The 14,232-nt window shown below is 36.5% G+C and overlaps 1 protein-coding gene across 2 annotated transcripts in view; it reads right to left on the reverse strand.

Annotated features, from left to right (window-relative positions):
* LOC110992829 (neurogenic protein mastermind) overlaps window positions 1–14,232 on the reverse strand; it is a 32,315-nt gene that overhangs the window by 13,053 nt on the left and 5,030 nt on the right. Inside the window, exons 2-3 of one of the 2 annotated variants that reach the window (XM_022258798.2) lie at window positions 12,012–12,219; window positions 6,183–6,938 (exon numbers count right to left, since the gene is read on the reverse strand). In XM_022258798.2, coding sequence (XP_022114490.2) covers window positions 6,183–6,938; window positions 12,012–12,219 — 964 coding nt within the window. Of the gene's footprint in view, window positions 1–6,182; window positions 6,939–12,002; window positions 12,220–14,232 lie in introns of both variants that reach the window. The other variant, XM_022258797.2, reaches the window with a different exon arrangement.

Here is a 14,232-nt window from a genome sequence, read left to right on the forward strand (position 1 = left end):
ATATTTAAGTTGGGAACGCCATTGGGAGTTCCGGCAATGATCCAATTGGAGCTAATAGTTTCTGCACAAAATCTACTAATCGGGTACTAAATTTACTATAGTTTTAGCTAGTTGTTTTTAGTAATACAATTTAATATTACGGATAATTTGATGGACCACTCTGAGTAGAGCTTATGTAAATAACCTAAAATTTTTATAACATGAGGTAAACTTTTAATTATTATTAATAACGATTAAATTCTTAATTATATTTTCTGAATGTCCGTGTAGTGCTTTCATATAAAATATATTGAGCCAAACTACTAATAAGTTCAGGTTAAGATGCAATCGCGATTTAGCGCTAAGTACAACTCCCCAATGTCATATCCAATAGGTTTTTTAATGACCGAATCTTACCTAAGTGCAATCTTGCAAACAAATGTAATATTAGCTCAATCTACGCGGTAGTATTAAATGAATACTTTTTCTCTTAGATAAATTTGTAGAAAATTAATTATTAAATATCTATCATTTAAATAGACTAGATGGTCTATGGCTTGAGCACTGAAGGTGCTTAATATTTAACTTATCAAACTTATGAATAGTATGAATCAATTTATAATGACCATCATTCGAGGTTAACTAGCTCTTTATAAGTAATTACTATCGACAAATATGAACTTAAATTTCGGCTAAGAGCATCTCAATGACAGCTGCCAGTATGAAGCAGTCAACACATACACCGACGCCACCGGACGCCGCGAACCGGTTGTGCCGCCCGCACGTCCCTCGCCAATATACGCGTAATACTTTAGCCGTCGCTAATTCCAACTCAGCGCTTTCACCGCCAGATCTAGCGGATTATTTTTGGTACACAAAAATCAAGCGCCCAATCCAGCCCATTCTTTTCGCTAGCTACAAATTTTTTTAAGCGCTTTATCATATTTTTGGTGTTATACAATTTGTACATTACGTTCAAACTGCAATTCCAAGTCAATAATTGCAATTGTAATCACGTCAAATCTAGCGCTTTTTTGGCTTTATTAGCGCTATTCCGTAAGCTGGAGTGGTGCACTACGCGTAATAGTTTAGCCGTATTGTACAGACAAGCTAACGGAACCGCTTATCTAGTCGCACATCGCGCCTGCCATGAGCACTGTATTGGGAACCCCCTCCCACCATGTATTAAGGTCCAGTTTGCAAAGGCCACACCACTCATGGTAAATCCGAAGCTTTCCGCGCGATTGCAATCACGAATGCAGCCGGGGTAATGCACTATCCGTTATCCCATATCTTGTAATACAAGTGCAATATATTTTGTTATCAAAATTTTTCGTAAAAGATTATTTTTAAACTGGACTAGTTTACGTCATGTTTGAGGTTTCAAATCTTACATCTCCAGAAAATATTTATCCCAATCGCCGACGCGTTTCTGTATCCCTTGGTGTTGACGTCAGAGGAGCTAACGGTACACGTTGGCGTACAAGGACCGACGTCACGAACGCCCATACAGGTCAAAGGTTAAATCTATTAATAACACAAACAAGTATAAACTGCCTACACCAGGAAGGGGTTGAAAAATCCGATCTTGCCAATACAGAGCTATAGAAATGTGTCTACTCCATTAATTTGGGGCATGGCGAGTGGAGTGGCGGAGAGTTTATTGCCAGTTCTTCTCTTCAATTTCGGCAGTAAATGTAAAATAAGAAGCATTCAATGCATATTTCTTTTTTGACGTTCATAAGTGTACATTGTGTTACCTATATGTTTTTTTTAATATTCTTTAAATAACATAAAAATTACACTTAAACGAACCTACGCCTTTTAAAAATTCAGAATTCGCTTTAATTGTTTTCATGTTTATTTGTTAATATACAAATATAATTACATTGTTAGCTTTTACAGTATCAACGCTAATAGAATTCCACTCCACATTAGTTCCTCTTCGAATGAAACTTCAAGATGGCGGGAAGGGACACGTGCGGGCAGGAAGTAATGCCACCACGACTTTTTCCATTCGAATAATACGATGTCATCGGCCGTAGGCTCTTATCGTACATTGTTACACTTTAGAAAGTTGAGGACCGGTTCCATAATTTACCGGGAACTAAGATCTAACGTCTCCAATGACAATCTAACTGTTCATATTTCAATTGTTCAAAATAAAGTATCACACACCCTACCTAATGTTATGCCTCTGTAAAATATTATGTGATCGCGCTCATTACATTGTGACCTAAGATTTTTACAAACTTAAAATACAGTTTGAACGAAACATGTGGTCGGACACATCTGGTCGCGAATCTTGTTTTGTAAACAGAGCTATATACTTGTAAAACTTTCTAGCCTATTAAAAATATTGCGCAGTCGACTGTTCAAAAGCTACTGGAAAATAACCGGCAGGTTGAAACAGCGATTGATGCATGCATTATTAGCTCATTGCAGTACTCTAAATCCAAAGACCATATTAATGTGCAATGGGCGTGGGTGAGCTAGAAGAAGACGTCGCGGTTAGACGTGTCTCACACGGCGCGGTAACCCTTCTCTCCTTCAGTCTGCGAACGGGCTAGCAGCGCGCGCACGCTACGCCCGGTCGATAATACCCCAGACTCCCTACGTTTTTTTATGTCCTTCACGTCATGAATTACAAAATAAAAAAGTAACAACAAATGCACTGGATTTATTCATTAATTTATATTCACACAATCCCATTAATATAAACTTCGTAGAATTACGTTCGTCTAACGGCTTGCATTCGTCAACTTTAACATTTTGGCGCGAACCAAATAAAATAAGTAAGTATTTAGTACGCATGAGCAGATTTATTTAAGACTCTAACATACGCCGATGACTTTGAGGATTTGACCTCTACTACAAACAATAATTTACTAACGCCATCTAGTCTAACAAAATAGTGAATAGTCTAACAAAACTACGTGAATACGAAACCAATTATTAGCTAAATATAAAAATTTATAAATAAATATTGGTCTAGAAAAAATGGTGGCTGCCAATTATTTAACTAGTACATACATGATTTTTTTACATGTTTAATTCGTTCTGAGGTTAAAACTTTTTAATGTCAGTATTGCTAAAATACCGAAACCGAGTCATCATCATCAGCTGACGATGGACTCTGATGGTTGGTACTGGATCTCGAGGATGGTAAGCAGTAGACATACCGTCATTGAGCTCGTTGTAATCAGCTCAGCGAAACGATACTAGAAATGTGACTATATGAACCTGATGATGGACTCCGAAGGTGAGTAGTGGATCTCGAGGATGGTAAGCAGCAGACATACCGTCATTGAGCTCGTTGTAATCAGCTCAGCGAGACGATACAAGAAATGTGACTATATGAACCTGATGATGGACTCCGAAGGTGGGTACTAGGTCTCGAGGATGGTTAGCAGTAGACATACCGTCATTGAGCTCGTTGTAATCAGCTCAGCGAGACGATACGAGAAATGTGACTATATGAACCTGATGATGGACTCCGAAGGTGGGTACTAGGTCTCGAGGATGGTTAGCAGTAGACATACCGTCATTGAGCTCGTTGTAATCAGCTCAGCGAGACGATACGAGAAATGTGACTACATGAACCTGATAATGGACTCCGAAGGTGGGTACTGGATCTCGAGGATGGTTAGCAGTAGACATACCGTCATTGAGCTCGTTGTAATCAGCTCAGCGAGACGATACTAGAAATGTGACTATATGAAGCTGATGATAGACTCCGAAGGTGGGCACTGGGTCTCGAGGATGGTTAGCAGTAGACATACCGTCATTGAGCTCGTTGTAATCAGCTCAGCGAGACGATACTAGAAATGTGACTATATGAAGCTGATAATAGACTCCGAAGGTGGGTACTGGGTCTCGAAGATGGTAAGCAGCAGACATACCGTCATTGAGCTCGTTGTAATCAGCTTAGCGAGACGATACTAGAAATGTGTTATATGAACCTGATAATGGACTCCGAAGGTGGGTACTGGATCTCGAGGATGGTAAGCAGTAGACATACCATCATTGAGCTCGTTGTAATCAGCTCAGCGAGACGATTCTAGAAATGTGACTATATGAACTTATTAATATTTAATATTAAATAAATATTAGGTAATATTTACTATAATACCACTATATTTCTTTGAGTTTATTAAAAAAATAATCAATTTCAACGATTCGTGTTCCAGTTGAAATTTTAAATATTTTTCTTGGTTCTGAAACCTACGAGTGCAGCATGTTATATCTAAGCCCGAAAATGAAATCAGAGTCAATCAGACCCAGTACCCACCTTCGGAGTCCACGATCAGGTTCATATAACACATTTCTAGTATCGTCTCGCTGAGCTGATTACAACGAGCTCAATGACGGCATGTCTACTGCTTAACATCCTCGAGATCCGGTCCCCACCTTCGGAGATCATTATCAGGTTCATATAGTCAAATTTCTTGTATCGTCTCGCTGAGCTGATTACAACGAGCTCAATGATGGTATGTCTACTGTTTACCATCCTCGAGATCCGGTCCCCACCTTCGGAGACCATTATCAGGTTCATATAGTCAAATTTCTTGTATCGTCTCGCTGAGCTAATTACAACGAGCTCAATGACGGTATGTCTACTGTTTACCATCCTCGAGACTCAGTATCCACCTTCGGAGTCCATCATCAGGTTCATATAGTCACATTTCTAGTATCGTTTCGCTAAGCTGATTACAACGAGCTCAATGACGGTATGTCTACTGCTTACCATCCTCGAGATCCAGTACCCACCTTCGGAGTTCATCATCAGGTTCATATAGTCACATTTCTAGTATCGTCTTGCTGAGCTGATTACAACGAGCTCAATGACGGTATGTCTACTGCTAACCATCCTCGAGACCCAGTGCCCACCTTCGGAGTCTATCATCAGCTTCATATAGTCACATTTCTAGTATCGTCTCGCTGAGCTGATTACAACGAGCTCAATGACGGTATGTCTACTGCTAACCATCCTCGAGATCCAGTACCCACCTTCGGAGTCCATTATCAGGTTCATATAGTCACATTTCTCGTATCGTCTCGCTGAGCTGATTACAACGAGCTCAATGACGGTATGTCTACTGTTTACCATCCTCGAGACTCAGTACCCACCTTCGGAGTCCATCATCAGGTTCATATAGTCACATTTCTAGTATCGTCTCGCTGAGCTGATTACAACGAGCTCAATGACGGTATGTCTGCTGCTTACCATCCTCGAGATCCACTACTCACCTTCGGAGTCCATCATCAGGTTCATATAGTCACATTTCTAGTATCGTTTCGCTGAGCTGATTACAACGAGCTCAATGACGGTATGTTTACTGCTTGCCATCCTCGAGACCCAGTACCCATCTTCGGAGTCCATCATCAGGTTCATTTAGTCACATTTCTAGTATCGTCTCGCTGAGCTGATTACAACGAGCTCAATGACGGTATGTCTACTGCTTACCATCCTCGAGATCCAGTACCCACTTTCAGATTCCATCAGGTATCAGGTTCAGCAACTTATTTTACTTGGTTGTACAAGTTGCACTTGAAACTTGACAACTCTAAATTTGAGTTTTGTTTGGGTAGGTACTTATATACATATACTTATAACATACAATAATTTGCGAAGTTCATGTCCTCGCCTCACTTGATATTTCTCTTTATATTTTGGCATTTCTAAAAAAATCCGCGGGTAAAAACTAAAATACGCAAATATTTAATTATTATTGGCTTCGACACACAAGCGTAGTCCTCCCGTCGCAAAGCGTTGAGGTGGACTGAAGACAAGCCGCATGCAGGGCTCGCGGGTGTGAAATTGCGGAGGGAAGCCCATTGCGCTTGAGTTTATTTACCTTTTATTACTTTCCATGCCCAGGAAACGAATTAATACAAATTTTTTTTTATCAAAATAATAATATATGCTATATCTAATAATACGTGTAAGATTAAAATAAATCGCATAAACCGTTTTGGAGCGAATTTGTAATTTATGTCTAATCTACGGTTCGATGGTAAATTTTTTTTTGGGAAATTGGTATTGCTTTTATCTTTTTTGATTTTATCAATCGATACAGTAGCCTTCAACCCACAATATATATTTTTTTCAAATGCATATGAGCGACAGTTCTTCCAACAATTTAATTTAAACTAGGGCTAGTTGACCGATTTGAGCACTGTTCAAGCCTTAAAGCACTCACCTGCAGATTATGATGAGGTTGCGAAAGATGTAACTGCTGCTGTTGGGACATGTGCAAGTGGTCCATCGAGGGTTGTGTAGGTCTCGGTCCAGGGCGGTAGTTGCCGTAGCCCCTGTACCGCGCCCAATCACCACCGGTCGCCTGCTGATGCTGTTCCGCCATATGCTTAAGCGTCTGAGCCGCCGGCGACATCTCCCCAGCCCCATACGGCCTCGGTGCCGGTTCTCCTTCCGACGGTTCGAGACTACCAATATTACCCCCATTCAACTTCCCCGCATCCAGATCAAAATCTTTCATGAACTCAGGGTATTCCGATATTTCGGTAATGAGATCTTCGAATGTATCATCGCCGTCGTCTTCGCCTATCAGCTCCGCCAAGCCAGGGAAAGAGGAGGCCGCATCTCGCTCCAGAGCAGCAGCACACTCGTCGAGCCCAACAAATTCATCGTCAGCTACCTCTGATTTACATTCTGCTTTGCATTCCCTTTCGCAGTCTAGTGGGGTTGGTATTCGAGGAGGTTGCTGTTGTGGCGGCGGGGATCCGGACGTTTTCACCGCATTGGCTAGAGCTTTTACGGTTACATTCGTGGATATCTGCTGCGGTTGCGAGTCCGCCGCAGACGTCGTGAACTCCAGCTGCTGCACAATTTCCACGGAGAACTTCGTAAGAGCCTCACCAGCTCCATTTACGCCAGCATTTCCTCCGCATTGTAGTTTTGCAGGTGGTTCATAATCACCACACCCAAATTTTTGTTGCTGCAAAAAAACATACTTAATTATTAAAAAACCAAGTGAGATAGTTAAATATAATTACACTATCGAGTACTTTACAATTATGAATAACATTTTACAATGAAAAAAATTGTTAGTTAAGTTTTAGTTTCTGTCTCGCTGTACTTCTAACTTTATGTATATAGATGCAAAATAGCATACTATATTCTTATGTATAGACATGTAAAGTAAACATTCAAAGTATTACAGGATCACATGCTTAACCAAACGCGTAGTAAACAATTTAGTTCACATAACGCGTCCATTCGCCCAGCACTAGCCTCAACAACAGCTATTTAAAGACATTGATTCAACTTTTGCACCGCAATGAGTGTAATAAACAAAACAATTACCTTGGATATTTATTTACTTTTATAGGGAAAAACTAGTATGAGATGTTCGTTCAAGGATTAGATGGAAATCCATGAATAAATGGAATTTACGTATGTGTTATTATTAATTATTTGATACTGATATATTTATTTATACCAAAGTATACATCAATTTTATAAGATACTTCTGTATTTGTTTTAAATTAAAAATCACTAAAATTAATCTGGTTGAAGGGTATCTTCAGAGTTCATTAAAAAGTCTAAATATTATATCTTGTATAATTTCTATAAGTAGATATTAAGTATAGATGATATAACCGTAAAGATACAATTTTTATATTTTATTTAAATGTACAGGCTACTAACAAAAATTATAAGTTAGTATGGAGTGTGAAAAACAGAATATTTTTAAATAATTAACAGTCTAGATTTGAATAATTGATAAAGCAAGGTTAACAACATTGTCTAATAAAAAGGAACTAAACTTAAATCGGCATCTAAAATTCGTTCAAAATCCAGGGAAAAATTGAGACAAATTTCTATTAAAAAAATATTATTAAATTTAACACATTGCGCAAGAAACCTTGGATTAATTTATTTTTTGTTTTAAAAGTTCATAACGATACACTAGGCTACCCAATAACACCTAAATTAGTAATTATAAAATTACTAGTCAGTGGTAGTCAGTAGGTTAAAATCAGACATAGAAAAGGAAATCTTAACCAAAAACATGTGCAGCTAATTGAAATAATTACATAAAAAGCGACAAAGGGTTTGGAATAAATTTGTCTTATTAATGCAAACTCCAAAATACTTCCAAATGAAAATGTTAGCCTTGATATCGAATAGAGTTTCCAAGCTCTCGGGCCAACAGTGAGCGGCGCAAAATAGGTCCGAGACAATGCGAGGCAACGCTTACGAAATTGCGCAGTTTGCACAACAACTGCTCAGCCCTACTGAGTTTAATAAATACAATACTTTCACAATTTACATGAATAGTAACCAACTACAACTCAACTAATGAAATTTTCTATTTTACCTCTAATAATATAATATCAAGGAGCGACATGGATGAGGAAAGCAAGAGATTTTTGTGGAGAACACTGAAAGGCAAGACGATCAAGAAACCGGTGTCTAATAGGAAATAATAAGATAATATTTACATTTACTTTAACTAAATTTCTTTAATAAGTATTAAAAACTTTTAGGTTTTATTTGTGATTTTTCTCTATATAAATTTCAGAATTCACGACATAAGTGAAAATTAAGGGTTGTACGTATTTTTGTAAATCATAAAAAAATAAAATCAAAAATGTTGTCAAAAAAATAAAAATGTGTTGGGGTAAACACCCCTCATAACTTAGGGGTTCGAAAGATAGATAATAGCCGATTCTCAGACCTACTGAATATACATAATAAATTTCATAAGAATCGGTCGAGCCGTTTCGGAAGAGTATGGGAACATTGTGGCACGAGAATTTTATAATGAGTTTTATCATTCAAATTTCTCTCGTAACCAAGATAAATTAAAAAAACAGTTACAATCAAGTTGTTTGTTTAAACATAACACATCGTGTTTATCGCAATAGAACCGGACGCAAAGTAGAATTCGCCATAGATAATATTAAAACAGGTTAATGAAAAATTCAAGTGTGCGTCATCTCAGGCTAGGAGCGATATGTGAGTGTCAGCACAAAGTCGAGGAATCCATGACACATGAACAGGATATTCAACTCTTGGTCAAGATTATAACAATGAATGTTTTGTATTATACGACGCTACAATGTATATATACTAAAGACATTACACATATAATCCTCTTTTTAAGCTATGCCCACGTATAATATGGCTATGTGGATAAGTAGGTAATATTCTAAAATCGTTAATTTAGACTCTCGACGGAAACAATAAGATTTATTGCTACTACATGACATCATCTCAAATAAAATTGCAGCTCACTCCTAGAAAAATTAGCCTTCCATGTTCCTGCCTACAAGCCTTGTGATAGTGCTTTGTATGTTCAAACTAAGTTTTGATCGCGCAGCCCGGACATACAGCGACCAATATTTAAATAGTTATTATTATTTATTGCACATCGTTTAAGCTACCGCAGAATCTGTATAAAAGAAGTATTAAGAATGTCCATATCGCAAAATTAGCAGCATCATAAGCACACATACACATTCTCACTTTCTCACCATCACACAACACAGTCGATTTACTAAAATGTATTGAATACTTTTTATTTATTTATTTTTTTTTTAATATTTTGAACCCCATCTTTGGCTACATCTTTAGTACAATTTTTGTTAATACATACATATATAATTTATGTCAGGAGTACGATCACCAATTAGATGAATGTGGGTAGTGATGGCTAGCAACACAATGCACTTCTTTTTTAAACTGACGTTCAGTATAGAAGACAGCTAAGAGAAAAAGATGCGATTCAGAGTCAGAGGATATACTAAGTATGGAATAAACTGAGTAAGAAGTTCAAGGCAGGTGAAAAAGAATAATTATAACACGTGTTTGAAAGGACAATTGAAATCGCGTCCGGATGTAACCCAGCGTCAATTGACTTGCCCTGTGGCATCGCATACGCATCCCGTGCTTGTAAGTACGTTCATTACATAATTACATTTACGTATATTAAAACAACATTAATTATATAGATAGGTAGGACACTCTTTTTTTTCTTTTGAAGAACCCTAAATCGAATTGGTTTGATTATGTTTGCATCAAGTTTTCAGTGCTTTTCAGCATACGTGTCTCTCGCTGTTACGTTGGCAAGGAATAAATAATAAGAGGCACCTATTTAACAACTTCCGTTTAGTAAAACAAATCATTGATGACACTGTTAATTTTCCATACAATTTGTATATTTTAGAAAAAAAATATTTAAACAAAGCAACCACTGAACATTTGTTAAAATGTAGATATATACATCTATCATTTAGGATAATTATTACAATTTACGCATTCTTCGCGCTACAGATAAGAATACAGCGATTAACATATGATTTGAAATCTTCTTTACAAACAGATAATCTTATACTTGTTTGTAATTGATAAAATCGGAAACAACTGAACCGGTTTTTACCGGTTTCACAAGGTTATTCAAGAACATATGGAAACACTACAAAAAGCCTTTATCACGGTCCCGTGTATACACCCCCTAAATTTACATATCAAATATCTAAAAGCACGAGTTTTACACTTTCAACTGACAAATTATTATTCAACTAATTAGGGTACAAAAAACAAATAATAAATATAAATATCTACGCACTAACACTAACATGACGCTACATCCTTTTTAAGATTTATGTACGCCCATTGGTTCACAGCCGGAGATCGAACCTACAACCTCAAGGATGAGATTCGAACGATAAAGCCACTATACCAACACTGCTCGCAAATTCAAACATATTATAGTTATCGTACTTTATAAAAAATATAAATTATTAATGACATTAGCAAATAGCGCCATTTTTTGACAATTTGGCGGTAAACATTGATTGAGGCCACAAATTTCTCAGGCTACGTTGAGAAAAATTCACATAATTTAAAATTTTAATTTATATGAATAGATTAAAAATTTATATGTGACTTAACAGCTCCCAACTCTGTCTGTGTAACAGTCACAATTAACAGCATTTAAGGAATACTTATTTCGCCGGGTATCGACCTTCGGAGCCAAGCACTTAAAGGGTGCGGTGAGTTACATAACTTAGAGAATGACATATAGTATGTAAATCGCCCCAAATGGTACCTCAAATGTAAAACATTTCTGCATTATGTAATGTTAACGCAACTAGAGTTTTATTGAAAACAGAGCGACGCAATGTTACTTCATACGTTTACCAACAATACGATATTGCCTAGTGAATTCTTGTCTCGAAATAATTGCGCGTGCGTTATCACTGTTCAATGATGTCGTAAATAAACACGATTAAAACATTAAAAAGGTCCGACTAGATAGATTCAGGTACCGCATACAGATATCCTGTCATCGTACATCGAAATTCCAAGTTTTTTATGCCAATTTAACTTTATGCCAGTTTCAAGCAAAAGGTAGGCAAACTACACGCAAGAAAAATTCCAAATTTAAAAATACGAGTTTCTTCGCACACGATCAAATAGTTAGGAATGCTACATGTTGCGTATGTCTTCTGCCTATTTGAAAATAGAACTCGCAATCTTCGAAAGTTGTATAACACTATTATACAACCTCATTCATAATTTAAAATCAAAAGCGTTCGTTCATGTAACGAAAAAATTCAAAAATAGAATTGATCGGTGTCTACATTCCACCCCATAGACAAGTGACGTCTTATTCTATCGTATTTTTCTATGTAGTATACGTACACTTATAATTGTTTGAATTAAAAGACCATACAAATATTAAAAAAATACAATGTCGCTTCGCTAGCCGTCATGGAAAACTAGAAACTATAATTATATACATATCTAATTACTTTACACACGTAAATAACGTGATAATGGGAGAACGGAAAACTAGTTTTAAGACGATTGTTACTTTGCAATACGAGATTTCAAAGTCAAACCAATATCAGTCTATAGTTACCGGATTTAGCCGTCGAAATTGTATTTATTTCGACTATACATATATACCAATAGTAAAAAAATATTAACGAAGTAAACTAAAAGACGAGTTAAACTAAAATGAAAAATAATAAATAAGGTAGCTCACACAGCTCACATGCACGCTGCTATGTAGGTTGCTGCTTATGGATGGCAGGTCTGGTTTTCGGTCTGTCTTCTTCGCTTGCCGTTTGGCCTTGCCTTCAAGAAACCTCTTCTGGAGTGCACTCGTCTCCAAGTTTTGCTGTTCACATGCGCCGCTGAACGACTGATCGAACCTTGGCACACATTCCGACTGACGGCGTCTGTATGTCTCTATCCTCCTTCTGTTGACAAAGAACAAATTGTTTAAACACGAATTGTAAATTTTCTTTCGATTTTTATGGTAGTTTAAATGTTAGTATGAGAAGTAGAACAATATGCCGAAAGTTGTTAGCCCAGCTCTACCTTGTGCGTATGGGCTGACATGGGACAGGAATGAGGCTGACAGGAGCCTGAGAGGTCGGTGGATCTACTGCTGCTGAAAACCAGCAATCGGCGGGACAGGAAGCGCTAGAAGATTCTCTATTAGAAGGCCATAAAACTTTTGGGTAGCAGAGCCAGCGGAATTATTGAGTGTGTAAGAAGTAGCCGCGTGGATTAGTTAAGGGTTAAAGGGATTTACAGAAGTTTGTACTAATCCTTTCCTCATATAAACTACTAGCTGACCTGGCAAACGTCGTCTTGCCAAACTACTACCTTTAACTCAGCGCCATCTGTTAGAATTGTATCAAATAATTAACAAATGTTAATGTTATCGTAATTTTAGTAAGGATGCCTATTTTTTTGAAAATGAAATATAGCCTATGTCACTCAGGAATGATGTAGCTTTCCAACAGTGAAAGAATTTTTCAAATCTGCCAAGTAGTTTCGGAGCCTATTCAATTCATACAAACAAACAAACAAAAAATCAAACCTTTCCTCTTTATAATATTAGTATAGATTACTTAAATGTTTAAACTTCTTTTCATAGCTTGTCTACATTTCCAAATCTATCACTCAACAATAAATCTACCCTCACTCTAGTGCATAAACGGAGGTATGTCAATTGTCAGTCAAACGTTAGATTTATCTTTCGTTATCGTTGTAACTCGAAAATATCGATTTGGCATGACATAATTGAATATACAGGTGGAGCATAGCTTGTGAAAAGTTTCTTTATAGCACTAGAATTTAATGTACTCTATTAAAACTGATTGTTACTTAATTATATAGGTACGTATATGAAACGGGCACACTGTGCGTAAATTCCGTTTTCTTTGTTTCTTGAAATTAAATAAACAGTTATTATGTTATTGTCTCCCACATATATACCATCAAAACTTACCCAACTTGAAGTTGTTTTGACCCATCTCCTAACTAAAACGTCACTCCAATTATTATTAGACAGTATTTATGTATTTATTAGTTGGATTTAAACAATTCGTTTGAAGGGAAAGATTGCGGATTTTTATTTTCAGCTGCACTGTATTAATATTGTATTTGTAAAATTAAGGTAACTTTGAATGTTTACTGGTTGTGATAGGTGTCTAGAATATAATAAATGTCCATCTAAGAGGATGGGTGAGGTCATTATTATATTTAAAGTGGATTATTGTATATTAGGCCAGTTAAAAAAAGTACAACGATACGAATCTATCGGTAAGGATTTTTTAAACATTGTTTAGAGGTTGTGAGGTGTTTTTTTCATAACTGATTAGGCATTTTTTATCGGTTAGGGCCTATGTTCAATACGAGATTTATGCAATTCAATTTAGCAGATGTATCAATTTATATAGGTGCAGACCAAACATAAACGTAACACAAACATTGATTTATATCTAATCAATAAAAACGTGATACGTAAAAATTGCCCTGTTTCAACTAAAGACAGAACTGACTTTAAAATTGAAACAATTGTTATATTTCCATATGTAGATTTGCTGCTTCGTTTGTGAAAAATACGTAAATGTATAGGAGCTTATTATTAGATATATCTATTTAGTTTAGCATTAAACGTTTTTGTATAGAAGAAAGAAACAGTATTATTAATACTTTGTTTAAAATATCGTAACTTTAAAAAAACTAACCAGCATATCGTTCCGAAAACATTTTAGTTTTTAAAATTACATAAACGATTGCTGTAACTAGCCAGCAAAGCGAATGTGATGTTAGTAATACATCTTCTATGAACAATTTTAAAAAGATATATTGAAAATGGGCATAATTTGCAATATTTAATGAATATACATTATACTCCGTGCCCTAACAACATATACCACTGTACGATGTTCAGTGAGCCGCAACTCCGACGGTCACCT

This window comes from Pieris rapae, chromosome 22, assembly GCF_905147795.1.
Source record: "Pieris rapae chromosome 22, ilPieRapa1.1, whole genome shotgun sequence".
Lineage (NCBI taxonomy): Eukaryota > Metazoa > Arthropoda > Insecta > Lepidoptera > Pieridae > Pieris > Pieris rapae.